This window comes from Canis lupus, chromosome 20, assembly GCF_011100685.1.
Source record: "Canis lupus familiaris isolate Mischka breed German Shepherd chromosome 20, alternate assembly UU_Cfam_GSD_1.0, whole genome shotgun sequence".
NCBI lineage: Eukaryota > Metazoa > Chordata > Mammalia > Carnivora > Canidae > Canis > Canis lupus.
In genome coordinates, this window is record NC_049241.1 from 44,489,192 (window position 1) to 44,507,871 (window position 18,680).

Consider the following 18,680-nt stretch of genomic DNA (forward strand, 5'->3'; position numbering starts at 1 on the left):
ACTCCCATGAGACAGATAAGGATACTCGAGGCTCACAGGGCCCAAGGATTGCCTCAAGGTCACATGGGTGGCAGAAGTCAAGGTGGGGCAGCCTGGAGCAGATGCAAGATCCTTCTACAGGCTGGGTGAGTTCTCAGTGGGGGAGTCAGGGTGAGGTGACTGGGTCAGAGGTTCATGTCAGCACTCCTGAGCTAGCTAGGCCCTCCCAACCGGGAGTGAGGAACAATTGGACCACCACAGGGAATTAGAATCAGGGTGATGCGACCCCTCACTGCAGCTATCTGCATCAGCCACGGAAACCAGGAGCCTTCTAGGAAAGGGCTTGAGCTGGTATCAAGGACCAAAATCAGGCCCTCCTTGAGCTAGGGGAGATGAAGGATGAGCAGCAGGCTGGGTGTTCCAAGAAAGGTGAGGGGGTCCCAGTGTGTGGGCTGTAGAGGTCATGTAACTCAGCACCTGGAGCCCAGCAGAGGTCCTGAAGCTACCTGACCCTGGTTGGGCCACATGAGATACAAAAGCTGGCCAGGTGACCACAGTAAGACCCCCCAGTATAAATGCAGAGGAGCACAGGGGCTTGCCAGGCACAAGCAAGTGTTCTGGGACCCCCCCAGAACACTTGTGGGGTACAGTGGGTATTTGGGGCAGCAACAGTGATGTCCATACTACAGATGGGGAAACTGAGGCTCAAAGAAGGCAGGTAGGGTGCCCAAGCCACCTGGTGAGCAACAACCTCAAGTAGCTGGGCAGAGGAGTACAAGATAGTCCTAGGGTAACTGAGGCAGTGAAGCTAAAACAATTGGGTGCCTCCCATGTGCTTAGCTCTGCTTGCACACCCCTCAGAGGGGGCTCTATTTTTCCCCCTCCCCATTTTACAGACCATCAAATCAAGGCTCAAAGAGACTATGTCACTAGCTCAAGGCCACAGAGTTGAGTGATCCATAATCAGAAACCGGGTCCTTGGGGCCGAGACCCCAGGTGTGAACCATGGCTCCTGCAGACTGGGAGTGACAGCAGATCATATATCCCAGGCTGTCCTCAAAAGCCCTTGGCTTTCCTCAGTGAACCCACGGCCTCCCCAAACGTCTGTCCCTCTCCCCTTCTCTAAGGCCACGGGAGGCAGCCCCCACATCGCTATGGAAGAGATCCCTCCGTTGTTCAACTAACAGAGTCTTTTATTCCTGGGCAGTACGGGCTGGCCTGGGGCCCCTGGAGGCAGAAGAGTTTGGTCCCTGCCGTTTGTCCAGCAGAGCAAGGCTCCTACAACCCATATTACAAGTGAGAGATGAGCAGGGGAGAAAACAGACTTGTAAGCCAAAGCGGGGTCCCCATCCTGTTGTGAAATTGGCCAGCGTGGCTCCCAAATTTCAGTCAGCACTCCACCTCCAGGCAGCACTAAGGAGGCCCATCTGATAGGAAAGGGCATGTGGTGGGGGTGGGCAGGCAGGCAGGATAATGCCAGTGCTGTCAGCTGGTGAGGAGAACAAGGTGATGGGAGGCCAAGACCCTGGGGCTGCTTTATGCTCTATAGATGCTTCACCAGTGCTCCCTTCCCACCCCAGCCTCTACATGGTGCCCATCAGAAAACACTTTTCACTGAGTGGGGGAGGAATCTGGGGAATAGAGTGGCAGGACACGGACCTCCTCCCTGTTCCTGAATCACAGAACTCATCCAAAGCCACGGCCCAGACTGAGCCTGGGGTCATGGTGCCAGGTTGCCCTTCTGGCCAGTCCACAGCTCTCGCAGCTCCACATGGCAGCCAAGGTCCCGCAGGGCAGCCTTGGCCACGTCCTCACAGTCACGGTGGGCAGCACGGGCCTGCAAGATGAGTGCTTCAGCCCCCAGGTCCAGGATGGGCTGTGAGAAGGCCTGGCTGCGGGCCACCAGGTTACGGATCAGCATGCAGGCCTGTTTCTGGGAGGGAGAAAATGTGAGTGGCTATGCGCTGGTAGGGGGTCCATTCTGACTTTGGGGCCCTCATCATAACACAACAGGGCAAAGGTGACCACAACCAACATACAGTAGGTACCTACTCTGTGACTCATTGGGCTAGATTCATCTCCTTCCTTTATCCGTCCAACTGTTCAGAGAGGCAGGGCTAATTCCCCTATTTCCCAGTTGAGGACACTGAAGCTCAGGGCAGTTAAGAGCTCAACAGGTGGGGCTGATCCCTCAGGCATGAGATCCTTAGCCTCAGAGCAAGATCCCCTGTGGCTGGCAAGAGCCTGGGCAGGGGCCCCAGGAAAGAAGGGCAGAGAGTCGCAGGAAGAGGGGGTTGTGCACAGGACCCATATGTCAATTACATCATCACTCGTTCACCAACATCTGTGCCCTGGTTATCTGCCGTGTGTGGGTGCCACGAGGCACCCCACCACTGGGAGACTAGATGAGAAGTAGGTAAGGTGTGAGAGGCTGCCCAGCCAGGCTGGTGAGGAGTGGGCTAGGTGATGGGTTAGCCAAGGACATAGTGTCCCAGAGGAGATACCACCTGCTGCAAAAGCCCCTAGTGGGACAGAGCCTGGTATGTCTAAGGACCAACAAGGAGGCCCCTGTGCTGGGAGGGTGTGAGAGGTGGGAGTGGGGGAGGCAGGAAGAGTCCTAGCGGCTAAAAGGAAGTGACTGGGTTTCAGGCAGGGTGCACATAGCTCCATTTACTGCTCAGCTTCACTGACTCCCCAGCAAGGTATGGACTGTGAGTCTGACATGCAGAACACAAAGGAGCAGCCCATGGATGGCAGGGAATCTTCCAAAACTCCTAGCAGATCCCCATCTGCTCCCCTCCTCTTCCTATCTCTCTAAAGGAACTGTTAGAAAAGCTCAATGCAGGAAGAGTAAAGGGACAGGAAGACAGCTATGGGCAGAACTGGGTGCATTTTCAAAGATGGGAAGTAGATACCTCTGGGAGCTAGGAAAAAGAAAGAAGACTTTGAGATAACTGGGCTGGGGTGGGATGGGGACAGAGACAGCGAGGGCCTGCATCCTGCCCCTCCTTCCCGTCCCCAGACCCACCTGCACTCCGGCCTCTTGAGGGTGTGCCTTCATGGCCTGCAATGCAGCCAGGGCCCCACCGCCCTCCATGATGACCCGGCTGTTCTCTGGCTTTCGCAGGGCCAAGACGCACAAGGCTGCACAGCTCTGCTCGCATATCTGTAGGGGTCACGGAGATGGACAGAGATACCCACCATCTGGAGGACCCGCCATGGCTGCCACTGTTAATTCCCCAGGTAAGTGCCCTCCAATTTCACCTGAGGAAACTGTTGCCAGCCTGTGTATATACCAGATCACTAATAACAGGAATGATACCCAGGTGATAAAGACATTAATCATGCTCTTAGGGGTTACAGTCTCAAGCCAGGCCTCTTGCGGGCTCCATCCCAGCCCTAACTCTGCTTGAGGAAATGGGGAAGAGCACCATGCAAATCCAGATACTGATCTGGACCTCCAGTCACTGTACTCCACCTCGTGTGACCCCTGTGTGGGGTAGGTACCTGGGGGCTGGCCAGGTGCTGGGTCATGGCAGCCACGATGGACTCTGTCCCACCAGCACGGACGATGGCGTCCTTCACATCATCGTTGCCTGCAATGGCCCGCAGGGCACTCAACACTTGCTTCACAAGGTCCTATAGGGAGGGCAAGGTACAGGTTACCTCGGGCCAGCTCGTCCTCCTGTGCTGTGCCAGACACTGCTTGGTTGCTGGTGTGTGTGCATGTGCGCGCGTGCGTGGCGGGGGGGTGGTCAGGCCTTGAAAGAGTTTGTTGTTTTGCTGTCTGAACTGGTGGGGGCACCCTGGGGCTTGCGGGAAGCCTGGACCGACAGGGTTATTACTCGCTGCATAGAAAAGGCAGAGGCTTAGGGAGGTGGACCCTGTGAGTTAGTCCACTTGTGTCCAGGCCAGGCATCTGGACATCCTTGACACCCACCGCTCACACACAGAGGAAGCATGTGGCTCAGGCCAGGAATCAAAGCACGGGGTCCCCTGGCCACAGTCGGGTCCCCAGGTGGGCACTGACCAACTTGAACTGAGGACAAGCTGACCGGATACTGCTGGGACTGCCAATCACACCGGTGAAGGGCAGAGCCATGAAAGAGGAAGAGAAAGCAGTGGGAGGGAAACCAAGCCTCTACCCACCCGACTGTCGAGGAGTACAAACAAAACGCATTCCCTCATGTCTCAAGCCAGTTCAAACTCAGGTTTCTGGCACCTGCACACGAGACTGGCTGGTATCACCAGCTGGGGGTGGGGGCAGTAGGACCATTGCTGCCCTGGGACAGGTAGGTATTCCCACATGTAGAGAGGGGGTTAAGGGGCTGCTAAATGAAAGAATAATGAATAGGAGTCCCCGCCCCATTTTATGGATGGGGAAACCAAGGCACCAAGGATTTATGTCACTCAAACATCACACAACTGAGCTGGGATCTACGCCAGGCCCTGCCAACACCTACTCACATTTCTCCCATTGTGGGGAGAAAATACAAGTGTTAAAGTAAGAGAGGGTGGTGGATTTGTTTTCCCCAAAACACTTTACATCCTGCCCTGGGTCAACAGAAAACTGCATTTTGCTTCCAGGGTCAGCAGACAGGGCTGGTGTGCTATGATTCACGTTTGTTGGGGTGTCTGGGGCTCAAAGGGACAGAGTTCACTGGGAGTTCTAGAATCTTCCCTCGGCACCAAGAGAAATGACAAATCAAAACCCAGCTGAGGGGGGCTTCACACCCTAAGACGGCTCTGGACGCCCACCTGGTGGTCGCTGCAGTTGGCCAGTAGGGCCACCAGGACCCCGAGGCCCCCAAGGTCGACGACCTCCTGGCAGAATTCATTGCGGACGGCCAGGCGGGACAGGGTGCTGCAGAGCTCACTCAGGATACTGGGGCTGTCAGAGAATGCTGTGGAGAGGAAGGGAGGGAGAGGCATGGCTTAGGGTAAGGACAGGGAGAGAACCTCTTCCAGCTTGGAACTAGGAGCCAGTGATCCTGGTACAACTCCTGTTCCACCTGGGAAGCTGGGCCCTTGTGCCAGGCACGGTGGCCACAGGTACCAAGGGAGCCCCACAAACACCAGGGCTGCTGGGCCTGCAGTGCCCCCTGCTGGCAGCCGGAAAAGACACGAGAACGTGCCCTCCCCCACACCGCGTCCCAGATAAATTCCAGACCAACTGATGATCTCAACTAAAAAAAGAATACCATAATAGTGCTATAATAAAACATCTGAGACTATTTTTATGTTCTTGGGGTGGGAATGACCTTTCTAAGTGCAACGGGAAACCCAGAAATTGAAGAGGGACATATGGATAGATTGACCTGGGCAAAATTGAACACAGATGCCGAAGACGAAGCTCAGAGGCCCCAGGGAGGAGGGGCCTGGACTGAGGCTCATGTGGGGGGTGGCAGGGGGTGAAAGAGTGCGGGGTGGACAGCCCTGATTTATCCAGAGTTCTGTGACAGTCAACTGGTATGTTCCCCTTGTCAGGTGCAGCCCCCAGCAATGCCATGAGCACTAATCTGGGTGGAGGTATTCTCTAGATGTGACATCTATGATCAGTTGACTTCAAGAAGACCCTTGATGGTCTGAGTGGTCCTCATCCAGTCAGCCGAAGGTCTTAAGAGGGGGCACTGGGGTGGCTCAGTCAGTTAAGCATCTGCTTTGGCTTAGGTCATGATCCTGGGGTCCTGGGATCGGGTCCCACATCAGGCTCCCTCCTCAGTGTGGAGCTTGCTTCTTCTCCCTCTGTCCCTCTCTCTGCTTGTACTCTGTCAAATAAATAAATAATTTTTTTTTTTAAAGGGGGGTGGGAACTGAGGTCTTCCTGAATAGGAAGAAGCTTGCCTGAGGACTATGGTGTTGGCTCCTGCTCAAGCCTGTTCCATGGAATTTAGGCTCACCAGCTGCTCAGCCACATGAGCCAATTCCTTGAAATAAACACACACACACACGTTCTGCTTCTCTGGTAGAACCAGTTTGATATGAGCTCCTGTCAACAAATAAAAATGTAAGCTACCCCTCCAAAACGCAGCTCAACTTTGCACATGGCCAAGATCTGTTTTCACCCTCTCCAGAGGTATGAGACTGAGGCAGACCAGCCTCTCCAGAAGACACGGCCAGAGTCACACATACACAAACCTAGCCACTGAGCCAAAGCCATAGGCAGGCCGGGAAGAACTCATTCTTCTAGCACCTTCTTGCACCAGACCACAATCAGGCCTCTTCTGGTGGGTACAGAAGGCAGGGAATTTCAGATCTGAACACCAGTGCAGTGATCTATGGCTGGCTTGCCTTGTTCATTCCAGTCGGGAACATGTAAGAATTTATGGCTAGGTATGAACCAAACTATAAACTTCCACTAAGCACCAGCCACACTCCCCCATCTTTGGGAAACACCCTATTTGTCCCTTTGGGGAGCTCTCCTTTCTGTGTTCTCAGTCTGTATAGGGGGACAGAGCTAAGCCCCTTCCCCAAATGGCTCCAGAGATGGGCACAAGATCTGGTCTTGGCCAAGGAACACTAGCCTGGAACTCTCCTAGAAGAACCAAGAGAAAGGACACTGTTCCACTAGGGGTGCCATATGGCTGATAGGAAGCCAAAAGAGGTGAGTGGAGCCTGAAGCCAGCCATGTCTGAGGCAGTCCTAAAACCCAACTTTCATTCTGACACCCGCTCCTACCTTTGGCAGCCTCAATGAGCACCTTCAAGCCTCCATTCTCCTGCACAATCATCTTGGCATGGTCGTGGGCATGGCCAAAGGGCACACGGATGTCATCATCGAAGGTCATGACTCGGAGGGCCCAACAGGCCTCTCTGACCACGTTGGCGCAATGCCTATGTCGGGCAATGGCACCAGTCAGCAGGGGCAGCACACCGGCCTTCACCAGGCTTTGCCGATTCTGCTCGTGCTTCAGGCAGGCATGGCAAACACAGCGGATCCCAGAGCAGGTCAGATCAGCTACGTCGGCATTCTGGGCCAGGGTTGCCACCAGCAGCTGTAGGCCCTGGGTGTCTAGGAGATCGGGCTGGCCATCGGTCAGGGCTGACAGGGTGTTGAGGGCCTGAAGCAACAGGCTCTGGTCACTTGCTGCAGCAAGCTTCCAGGCAGCCAGAAGGATGGGGTAGGCCCCCTTCTGGGCAGCCAGGAAGCGGCAAGCCTTGTGCTGCTTGCACTGTTCAAAAAAGCGGGCAAGGTGCATGGACACTTCCTGGGGGCGAGAGTGGGCCACGGATTCCCGCAGGTCATCCAGGACCTAGAGAATACGGGAGAAACTTCAGTGCCAGCTCAGTCCAAAGATGTTCCAGAGCAACAGTGTTGCACCCCTGTGAGCTTCCCGCTTCTGGGATCTAGGCCTATGGTGGAAGTTCAGGCCAGCTGTGGCAGCTTCCACACCTGGGCTTTTAGGAGTTTTGAGCTTCAGAGGCCACATAGAGATGGAGAGACCGAGCTATCTCAGTGTCCCTCCATGGAGCCACACATGTGAGTGCAGACGTAATCAACATTCCAGCCCTAGATGCCATTGCAAGAAGGCTCCAAGCAAGACCCGCAGAACCATCTGGTTGAGCTCAGTCTACCCAGCCGAACCATAAGGAACAATAAAATGGCTGTTGCTTTGAGTTCTTATTATGCAACTATAACTAACTGATATACCCTCCAACGGCCACCTCTCCAAGGAAAGTGAAAGTTACCTTTGCCAGACTGGCCCATACCAGAGGTCTGTTTGTCTCTCTCATTCACTCCACAAATATTTATCTGCCAAATGAAACCACACCATACATAGTTGATTTACCCAAATTCAACTCAAAGCCCTTTTGCGGGGCAGGGGGAGGGAGGAGGGAGTAATAACGAGAGAAAACAATTTGAAAAGAGCATCCAAATCTAGCTGGCATTCAATTCCATGACCTCCGACCTGCCTCAGCCATGAACCCAAGATGAACCCGAGCCTCCTGGAGCTTATGAAATCACTGGCACCTGGCCTCAAGGAGGGTGGTTCTACAGATACCATCATCCCAACCCAAGGGGTTTGATTTAGCCACGACTGCCCTGAATGGCAAGGATGCCTGTTGGCAAATCCTCCCTGAGCTAGGCTTAACTGAGTATATGTTCCAATGACACAGAATATTAATAGGCTAAAAACGGAGAATGTGCCTTGAATGGACATCTGCCAAAGAAAATACACTGGTGGCCACTAGGCATTAAAAAGATGGTCCATATCACTAGTTGTTAGGGAATTGCAGATCAAAATCACAGAAAGAGGGGTCCCTAGGCAGCTCAGTCTGTTAAGTGTCCGACTCTTGATTTCAGCTCAGGTCCTGATCTCAGGGTCATGTGCTGTGCTGGGCATGGAGCCTGCTTAAGATTCTCTGCCCACCCCCTCTCTAAAAAAATAACAAACCCACACACAATGAGATGCCATCCCATCCATTATGATGGCTATAACAAAAACAAAACCACACAGGAAACAGCAAGTGCTGGTGAGGATGTGGAGAATTGGAACCCTTGTGTGCTGCTGGTAGGGATATGAAATGGAATAGCTGCTGTGGAAAACAGTCTCGCAGTTCCTCAAAAATTAAATATACAATTACCATATGATCCAGCAATCCCACTTCCAAATATATACCCCTTAGAACTGAAAGCAGTCTTGAAGAGATATCTGTGTATTTGTGTTCATAGCAGCATTATTTCTAGTAGACAAAAGGTAGAAGCAACCCAAATTTCCATCCATGGATGAATGGATAAACAGACTGTGGCCCATTCACACAATGGAATATTATTCAGACATAAAAAGCCAAAAAACCCAAAGCCAAAAAAAAAAAACCACCCAAATTCTGACCCAGGCTACAACATGGATGAACCCTTCGCCATGGATGGCGTTACGCTGAGTGAAATGAGCCAGACACAAAAAGACCAACACTGTGTCATTCCACTTATGGGAGGTCTCTAGAGGAGTCACATTCATAGAGGTAGGAACTAGAAAGGTGGTATTAGGGGAGAGGAATAGGAAGTTAGTGTTTAAAGGGGACAGAGTTTCAGTTTGGGTATACGATAAAGTCCTGGAAATGGACGGTGAGGATGGTTGTACAACAGTGTGTATATACTTCATGTCACTGAACCATACACTTAGAAACACTTAAGGTGGTGAATTTGTGTTATATATATTTTACTACAAACCAAAAACAGAGGATGTAGCATTTTAGCAGGAACCTGGTGAGAAACCTGAAAAGTTGTGGCACAAGTGCCATTGAGGGAGCACAGTGCTGGAGTTATAATACTCTAGGTTTAGTCAGATAAGAGAGGAAAGGATGATGGCCAAAATTTGCACAATATCTTCATCCAATTTGTAGTAAATCTCCCATTGGCCTGGATGGCATCGGAAAAGCAAGTCTCTCTGGCACCTGGGTGGCTTAGTTGATTGAGCATCTGCCTTCAGCTCAGGTCATGATCCCAGGGTGCTGGGATCGAGCCTCACGTCAGACTCCTTGGTCAGCAGGGAGCCTGCTTCTCTCCCTCTGCTGGAGCTCTCCCTCTCATTCATAAATAAATAAATAAATAAATAAATAAATAAATAAATAAATAAATAAAGTCTCTTCATTGGCTGGGATCGAGCCTCACGTCAGGCTCCCTGGTCAGCAGGGAGCCTGTTTCTCCCCCTCTGCTTGAGCTCTCCCTCTCATAAATAAATAAATAAATAAATAAATAAATAAATAGTCTCTTCATTGGCTGGCTAAGATGGTGGTCTTCACAGTCCCTAGGTGCTGCCTGTGACCCCAGACCCACTGGTGGCTGAGGAAAGGACAGCTGCTGAAGTGAAGGTGGCAGAGCCAGCTGGGCTCCACCTGTAACAACTCAGTGTGGTGACAGGGGGCTTTGTCCACCAACCCTGGGGTCATTTCCTCTGCAACTGACGGCCTGAATTCTGAAACTCCTCACATATAAAACCAGTCCAGCTCATTTTTTCCTTGAAGAGTTCCAAGACTACTTGGTTTTGTTTTGTTTCTACAAGTCTATGTGCAACAAATTTCAGGATTCTGATAGATTCCTTTCAAAAGGCATCAGAGTTGAAATTTTTTCTACAGATAAGCATTTTTCACGTGTCAGAGCCACAACAGCAGTGGCATGAGAAGGGGCTGGTTCATTTCCAAGGTAAGAAGGTTGGGAGGATATGAAATCTGATGTGTGTGGTGCCTCCCACATGGAAAGGGAGAGAAGGGGTTTGGTGGGAGAGACAGGACAGAGACTTTCAGATTTTGCTATAAATGCTTGAGTATTGCTTGAATCTTTTGTGCTAAGAACATGTTCACTTTCTTCTTCAGTAATGAAAAATAAAATTTAAAAGTGGAATTAAGAAGAATAAAAAGGAAAGGCTGTAAACAAAAGGAGTTTTCTGTACTGCTGATAAAAGACAGCAGAGCTGTTCTCAGTTTGATTTCCCTGGGAGAAGGATCTGTATCTGGGTCTCAGCTCAGCTTCTCACTGGCTGTGACCACAGGTGAGTCATTTATTTTTATGAAACCTCAGATTCCTGATCAGCAAAATAAGCTAACAATAGATTGAGATCGTAGGTTTTAAGAATTTAGCAGTACTTAGTGATTTCTAGAGACTATTGTTACTGAGACCCTTCATATGTAAAGAGCATTTACAAATCAATAAGAACAAGATGAACTTGGGACACGTGGGTGGCTCAGTGGTTGAGCATCTGCCTTTGGCTCAGGTCATGATCCCGGTGTTCTGGGATTGAGTTCTGCATCGGGCTTCCTGCAGGGAGCCTGCTTCCCTCTCTGCATAGGTCTCTGCCCCTCTCTGTGTTTCTCATGAATAAATAAAAACTTAAAAAAAAAAAGAACAATCCAATAAAAAATACTGCCAAGACAACAAACTCCTTCCTCTCTTTCTTTCTCTTTTCTTCTTTCCAACTCACTTCTTACTAGCATACAAGTCAAAACAATGAGAAAGAGTGCCTGGGTGGCTCAGTTGGTTGAGCATCTGCTTTTGGCTCAGGTCATGATCCCAGGATCATGGGATTGAGCCCCACATCAGGTTCTCTGCTCAGCAGAAGGCCTGCTTTTCCCTCTCCCACACCTCCTGCTTTTGCTCTCTCCACCTGTCAAATAAAGAAAATATTTTTTAAAAAATGAGATAACTTTCTCAAAACCTGAGGCAGGAGATGGTGAGGACTCTGACAGCAGGGAGAAGTATATACTGCCTTATGCAGAGCTGGGTTCATACCCAGGGCTGTGTCCTCCAACTTCCTTTTTTATTATGACACTCTCTTGCTATCAGGCACATCAGTTTTTTTGTTTGTTTTTATTATTTTATTATTATTTTTATTTTTTAATTTTTAAAAATATTTATTCATTCATTCATTCATTCATTCATTCATGAGAGAGACAGAGAGAGGCAGAGACACAGGAAGAGGGAGAAGCAGGCTCCATGCAGGGAGACCGACGTGGGACTCGATCCAAGGACTCCAAGATCACACCCTGGGCCAAAGGCAGACACTCAACCACTGAGCCACCCAGGCGTCCCTGGGCACATCAGTTTTTTCTCTTTGAATTACCCACCTATAAAATGGGGATAATAATCTCAACCTTACAGGGGTCTTTGAGAGAATAACTGAGATAGCACAAAGAAAGCACCTTGCACAGAACTCACTCCACAGTCAGTTCTCAATAAACACTATAGCCTTTTGCCTTTTAACCAACAGTTTATCCCTGTTTGACAGGTGACATTAAGGATAGCATTTAACCTCTGTGACCTTTACCTTCCTTGTAAGGTGCTAGAAAGCGGGCCTCTGGGCCTCTGTTTCCCTATCAGTAAGCCAGGAATGACACCATCTACTTCACAGGCCAGTTTTAGTACTAAAGGGGCAGGCTATGAGTGCTGCTGGTGAACAGCCAGTGCTCAACAGGTGATAGCCTATGATCCCACTCTCTTTCTGCAATTCCTGTCCATCTCTGAGCAAACTTAGTGGTTGGGAGATTCCTCCTGAGAGGCTCCTCCATGGTACCTTCTGCCCCAAGGCTGCCAACACTGGGGACAACCTGAGCACCATTCACCCCTAAAGGGCCCTCAAATGTGGACTCAAGGAGCCCCAGCTGAAAGCTCAACATCTCATGTACTTGCCTGCCCTTTAGAACCTGCATCTGTCATCTGGGAACCAGTATAAAGGTGCCCCTAAGAGACTGTTAAATGGTAATGTGTATGGAACCACATGTGTAAAGTGAGCCCTGCCCCCATGGGCCATCCCTTCCTACCTGTAGGATGTCATGTCTAGGCTCCTGGGATCCATCTGCAGAGACTTTGGGTACCAGCTTTACAATGTTGCTCAGATCAACCCCTGTGGGGGAATACGGGGGAGTCAAGAAACAAGTGACAGTTTTATCCCCACAGGCCTGCTAGAGCTACCTCATGTCCATTCTTGTGGGACCACCCCACTTTGGAGGCCTACTCAGCTTCCCACCCCAACCCCTCCCTACCAGGGCCAAGCAGCCACATCCATATAAGGGATACAGGCTATGGGAGGGGGTGGTCTTTGCCCCTTGGCTCTGTCCAACTAATGGGAGCAGAGCAGTAGTGAGGCTGCAGGCCATCACCGCAGTGAGGGACACATTCTACCTGGTGGGTTAAGAGGGAAGGGGACCCCACAGCTTTCTCCCTTGGGGCTCCCATTGTTCTTCACCCTGGATGTACCCCTACCCTCCCTGATACCCCCACGGGAAACCTCCACTGCACAAGACGCATCTGAGTATTTCTCCAGTTCCTGTTCAGTATCTATATCCCACTCTGTGCCCAGGACACCAGCCTCTGACCTCTGAGGCTGGACTCCCTGGGCTCCATTGCCTTCTTGCGTCAGACTGGGCTTGGCCAATGGAAAGTAGGACTTCAGATCAGAAGGAGTGGGAGGGTGGGGTATTTACTCCCAGCTCCCTGCCTCCACCTCTGTTAGATGATTCCCCAGCCCAGCCATGGCCTGTTGTGGGGCTGAGGAGGTCCCTGCTATGGCCAGCAGGGTCTCTTAACCCTACCCACACCACTGTAAATAAATGGTTCCCTCTTGACCGCTGTCCCCCATAGCCTGTTTTGAATATGCCACCTTTCCACAGGCTGCTGACCAATACCCCCTTTGGCTTCCATGAACTCAAGACGGAACATAAGTAGGGCAGGGAGGCAGGTGGCCCTGTTTCTTGGGAGGTGATCAGGAAAAGCCTCTTCAAGAAGTAGCAATTAAAATGATACCCACCTTGTAGGATTCGGCCCCACAGATGTCTAGGTGGGGTCGAGGCAAGTTAGAGGGAGGGCGAGAACAAAATGGGAGGTGGCCAGCCTGCTCAGAGCAGAGAGCAGAGAGCAGAGAAGCGACAGGGCCCAGGGCTGCCACGCCAGGCAAGACAGAGCCATAGTAGGACATCAGTCTCCCACGTTAAGAGCTGTGGATGGTGATGACTATTGGGCAAAGAGCCAGACCAGCACAGGGACAAAGCCACACTGTCCTACCTTGTGATTCAAATTGTTCCACGGCCTCTTTTATTGCCTCCTCTGGTTGCATCTGGAACTCTTCAATGTTCTCATGAACGACTGCATCGAAGGTCTCCTGGGTGATGCGCTTGGAGGCCATCTTCATCTGTGCATGAGGCGGCAGGTACCCACCTGATAGACACTCTCAAACTGAGAAATTAAGACAGGAAGAAAAGTTTCATTGAGGGTGAGAGGACAACTATGAGTCTGGCTATCACTTGAGGAAGAGCTACCGGGGCCAGAGTGTAGGAATGCCCAGGAATAACTCTCAAAATCTGGGTCACAGGAAAAGCTGATACCCCACATCTACAGAGCTTGTAAAAGTGCAGAAGAGGACAGGCAGTTTACAATTTATCTAAGAAAGAGGGATCCCTGGGTGGCGCAGCGGTTTGGCGCCTGCCTTTGGCCCAGGGCGTGATCCTGGGGACCCCGGATCGAATCCCATGTCGGGCTCCCGGTGCATGGAGCCTGCTTCTCCCTCTGCCTGTGTCTCTGCCTCTCTCTCTCTGTGTGACTATCATGAATAAATAAATAAAATCTTAAAAAAAAAAAAAAAAAGAAGCCTGACTTGGGGGCAGCCCTGGTGGCCCAGCGGTTTAGCACCGCCTTTGGCCTAGGGTGTGGTCCTGGAGTCCAGGGATCGAGTCCCATGTAGGGCTCCTTGCATAGAGCCTACTTCTCCCTCTGCCTCTCTCTCTCCTGTGTTTTTCATGAATAAATAAATAAAATCTTAAAAAAAAAAAAAAAAAAGAAGCCTGACTCGGGGCTAGATCCTAGGACTCTGGGATCATGACCTGAGCTGAAGGCAGACACTTAACCAACAAAGGAACCCAGGCATCCCCTTTGTTTCATGGTTTTAAGTTGAGAAACTATGTAAATACTTTACGTGGTTAGAAAAAGAAAGAAATTAATATAAACTAAAATAAAAATGAAAGGAATCTCTAAAAATTAGGAATAAAATGAAACCCATGAATCTAATAGTATATCTATGTGGAGTTTAAAATATAGTGATAGAACCATATATTCTCGCTGAGATGTACAAGGATAGAAAGAACTATAAAAGGAAATCTTCAACAGTATTCAGTAATCATGTTACTGGAAATGATAATAGTAATGTTATTTGGAAGCCACTGTGCATATAGCAAATAAATAATAATGTTGATATCCTTAGGAACTAGCATAATGGGACACCTGGGTGGCTGGCTTAGCAGCTGAGTGTCTGCCTTCAGCTCAGGGCATGATCCTGGGATCCGGGATCAAGTCCCACATCAGGCTCCTTGCAGGAAACCTGCTTCTTCCTCTGCCTGTGTCTCTGCCTCTCTCTCTCTCTCTCTCTCATGAATAAATAAATAAAAATCTTAAAAAAAAAAGGAACTAGCATAAAACAAAAAAATCTAACACAAAAAAAATCCAAAAAGTAAAAACTCAGAGGTAAATTTGAATTGGAATTATCAATATAAACTCATGATATATTTTTCTCTCAAGTAAAGAACCGATGTTCTAGTGATATCAACTGAAAATGCCTAGAGGAAATACCACATCCACAGTGGTAGTGAACACCGTGAATGCCAGCAATAGTCTCTAAGTACCATTTTCCCAACAAAGAAGACTTTGTTGGGAAAATGGCTGGAGGAATGGCTGATTCTATGACTCAGAAGAAAACAGGCCAGGAATGGCTGATTCTATGACTCAAAAGAAAACAGGCCAGAGGAGCCAAGCTGGGAGCATCTTGTCAGACCAGGAAGCAAGGAAACTTCAAAAAACCATCAGGGTCACGTCAAAGGATTGGGAGCAAACCCTAAGAGATGCTCATGGGCCCATGTGACAGGTGAGCGGCTAAAATAAAACAGGATACAATAGATACAAAAATCTGTGTGTTCATAATAGTACAAAAACATACCCTGTCATTTTGCTGAAAACTGGCAAATAAAGAATATAGCAACCATCCTACTTCCCTCATATAATTAATTACCAGATTATAAAAACAGGAAGAGGAAAAGTTCTGCTTTGTAGGTGAATTCCAACTAATTGTCCACAACAGGAAATATTTAGATAACAATCTCCATAGGCTACAAAACTGTGAGGAGCAAAACTGATGGAGGACCACAATGAGTAGACAGTACCCTCCTCCACTGTGTGATTTCACATCACCAGCAAAGATACCCAACATTACTTGCCTCCAGACAAGAGTGAAATTCACCTGTGAAGTTTTCTTGCCAAAACCTCAAACCCAGGGGCACCTGGGTGGCTAAGTGGTTGAGCGTCTGCCTTTGGCTCAGGTCGTGATCCCAGGGTCATGGGATCGAGTTCCACATAGGGCTCCCTGGAGGAGCCCGCTTCTCCCTCGGCCTATGTCTCTGCCTCTCTCTGTGTGTCTCTTATGAATAAAGAAATTTAAAAATCTTAAAAAAAAAAAAAGTTAGGGGGACATAGGTATAGCAAATACTAGGACAGCAGTAGGGGGAATGTGGCAAAAATCCGAGCACAAATTTGGGCTGACTGGGAAACAGGCCACTCAAGCCCGCAATTCTCTTTGTGGAGGTGGCACAGGATATGAATATTCCATCTGTGGGACATCTGGGTGGCTCAGTGGTTGAGCATCTGCCTTCGGCTCAGGGCATGATCCCAGGGTCCTGGGATCAAGTCCCACATAGGGTTCCCTGCAGGGAGCCTGCTTCTCCCTCTGCCTAGGTCTCTGCCTTTCTCTGTGTGTCTCCCATGAATAATCTTAAAAAATATATATTCCATCTGTGTTTGTGCAGATGTTTTGAGGGAGGAGTAGGACAGGTTCTAGGGCCGGTAGGGGGGACTTGAATCCCAGGCCCTCCACTTAACCTCACTGTTGGTCAGCTCTCTCATATGTGTCATGGGGATAAACAAAGAGAATCTACCTCATGAGACTAGTGAAAATTCAACCAGTTAATCCCTATAACATGCTTAGAATAGGAATTTGGCACAGAGTAAGAGCTCAATAAACATTAGCTATTGTTCCCTTCCTTTGTTGCTTAGAGGTAATTCAATCAGTTTAATTGGGGTGAGAGGCATAAGGGCATCCCTTGCTCCCTTGCAGATAGCCCCCCTACTTCTTTCTGCCCCAGAAGAACAAGTAGCCCGTTTAAGGATTGCTAAGGAGTTTCATGGTCAAAGGTGGAGGAAAAGAGTAAGGATTGTCTGTTTCAATAAAGAGCTTCTGAGTGAGACAACCAGGCTGGTATATGTGGGGGGTGGTGTTCCTGACCAGTTCCCAGGGACAGGAACTTCCCAGCTGGGGCTGTTGGAAAGACTCTGTTCCTGACTGCCACCAAATGATGCTTCCACCACCCTGGTCATGCTTCAGACCTAAATGGGCCGACAGTGAGTGGCCACCTTGTCAGAGGGACAGTTCTAAAGGCAAATATCATCATGCCTACTTTATGGATGAGAAATCTGAAGTTCAGAGAGGGGAAGTACCTGCCAGAGATCACACAAGCAGTAAGAGGCCTGGCCATCATGCCACCCTACTTCATGAACACCTTCCCTCCACCTGGGTTCTCTGTGGAGTTTCTGCTAGCTCTTCTAAGCTGCCTCTTCCTGGGAGCCTTCCCTGATGGCTTAGAACCTGTATGTGCTCTCTGGCCTTGGCTCCTCTGCCCCATGAACCTCCCCCTGCCCAGTCCTGAGCTTGGGAGATCAAAGTCCAGCTCTGCGGCCACCTCTATAGCAAGTCTTACAGGGGTCACCTAGGTTGGGCACCGGGCTAAGTAGCAAAAATGAAAATACATATCTGGAGCTCATGAGAAAGGCAATCCCTAGGAATAGTCGTCTGGGAGCCACCTGGTATCAGCCCAGAATAGGAAAGAGGGGAAAGAGCACCAGCCCCCATGATGTGACGGTCAAAGGTGTGCTGAAGGAAAGAAAGGGAGTTAGCAAGACCCCAAATGACGGCCAGTTTCCTAAGCCAGGGTTCTGTTCACCAAGAAAACAGTGTCCTGACATGGCAGGGACTCTAATGACTCCTCATCTTCCTCCACACCAACACACTCACCCTGGTTCAGGCACAATTTTCCCTATGGGTGGCCTCACCAGCTTCTTCCCTGCCACACTCTGTGCCTCTATTCTCCACTCAGCAGCCAGAGAAAAACTTGAAATCACAAAGCCACCTCACTGCTCAAAATCCTGCAGTGGCATCCCAATCCTCTCAACAAAATCCAGGCTACTTACCAGCACTTTCTCTACGTGGACCTTACCTAGGTCTCTTACTGCGCTTTCCCAACTTTTTCTCATCCTTCCCAGACACCGAAGGGACACTCTTCATAACCATCTGGTTAAAGCAACACCCCCGCCCCGGCCCGGCCATCGCATCATCCTTTTATTTGAATACTACATCTACCTGGAGCGACAAGGTTCATTTTCTTTCTCTTTTCTTTCTTTCTTTCTTTCTTTCTTTCTTTCTTTCTTTCTTTCTTTCTTTCTTTTTTTTTTCTTCTTTCTTTCTTTCCTCTCTCTCTCTCTCTTTCTCTTTCTTTTCCTTCTTTTCTTTTCTTTTCTTTTTTTCTTTTCCTGTCTAGCCTCCTCCCTAATTAAATTTTACCTCTACGAGACCAGGGGTTCGGTCAACTTTGTTCACCACCTTCCCCCCTGCCCAGGATGGAGCCAGACACGCAGCAGGCACTCAGGTCCATTGGTTATGAATGAATGAATAAATGAAAAGAAAGCGGAGGGCAAGGAAATGGCGGATTTTATCCCCGGGCGGCTTCTGTAAAAGTCATTCCCCAAAACCAAGTCCCCGAGGGCGGCGCCAGTCACCAGCCCGACCCCGCGGCGCCCACTCCCCTTCCCGCGCGAGGGGACTCCGCAGCCGCCGCTTCTCACCCGGTTTTCGCAGCCACGTGGGGAAAGGGTGGGGCTCGCGACTGTCACCGGCAGAACCACCTCTGGTCCCGTCCGGCCACCGTACGCGCGCAGGCGCGCCGGCGCCAACTCGCCTCGGCCTCCCTCCTCCTCACGGACTGCTCCCGGAGTGACCACGGGGGACCGCGAGCGCAGGTAGAGCCGAGAGAGCCAACAGGTATGCGGCGGCGGCTGCTTTGCCGCCTCTTCCCAGCCGCTCCCCTTTGCCGCCGCCCTCAGCAAATTAGTAATTCGCCTCAGGAGTGTCTGCTCTGTAGAAGCGAGCAACGCGCCTGCGCAAGGGGACTTCGCGGCGG

At 50.1% G+C, this 18,680-nt stretch overlaps 2 protein-coding genes across 5 annotated transcripts in view; one reads left to right on the forward strand and one right to left on the reverse strand.

Annotated features, from left to right (window-relative positions):
- Positions 1-1,154: 1,154 nt before the first annotated feature.
- ARMC6 (armadillo repeat containing 6) lies at positions 1,155-18,678 on the reverse strand. Of its 4 annotated transcripts, XM_038566769.1 has the most exons (9): positions 18,346-18,678; positions 13,474-13,644; positions 12,234-12,316; positions 7,668-7,731; positions 6,658-7,231; positions 4,738-4,883; positions 3,487-3,618; positions 3,008-3,145; positions 1,155-1,912 (listed from the first exon to the last, which is right to left on the reverse strand). In XM_038566769.1, exons 4-9 carry the CDS (start codon positions 7,710-7,712, stop codon positions 1,700-1,702), a joined length of 1,248 nt encoding a protein of 415 aa, XP_038422697.1. In that variant the 5' UTR covers positions 7,713-7,731; positions 12,234-12,316; positions 13,474-13,644; positions 18,346-18,678; the 3' UTR covers positions 1,155-1,699. The 4 variants fall into 4 exon arrangements, with proteins under 4 accessions (XP_038422697.1, XP_038422698.1, XP_038422695.1 ...); XM_038566770.1 differs by lacking the exon at positions 7,668-7,731 and having other exon boundaries at positions 6,658-7,039; XM_038566767.1 differs by lacking the exon at positions 7,668-7,731 and having other exon boundaries at positions 18,346-18,677.
- Positions 18,405-18,680, forward strand: part of SUGP2 (SURP and G-patch domain containing 2) — a 61,050-nt gene continuing 60,774 nt past the window's right edge. The window contains exon 1 of the mRNA XM_038566763.1: positions 18,405-18,541. The gene's annotated coding sequence lies outside the window, so the exon portion shown is untranslated. The remainder of the gene's footprint in view (positions 18,542-18,680) is intronic.

Excerpts from the sequence above, each read along its gene's own strand:
- ARMC6 (XM_038566767.1), bottom strand. The coding sequence starts at position 13,600 with ATGAAGATGGCCTCCAAGCGCATCACCCAGGAGACCTTCGATGCAGTC. Across the intron at positions 3,146-3,486 it reads AGCACCTGGCCAGCCCCCAG|ATATGCGAGCAGAGCTGTGC; the intron begins GTACCTACCCCA and ends TGACCCCTACAG. Across the intron at positions 1,913-3,007 it reads CTCAAGAGGCCGGAGTGCAG|AAACAGGCCTGCATGCTGAT; the intron begins GTGGGTCTGGGG and ends TCTCCCTCCCAG.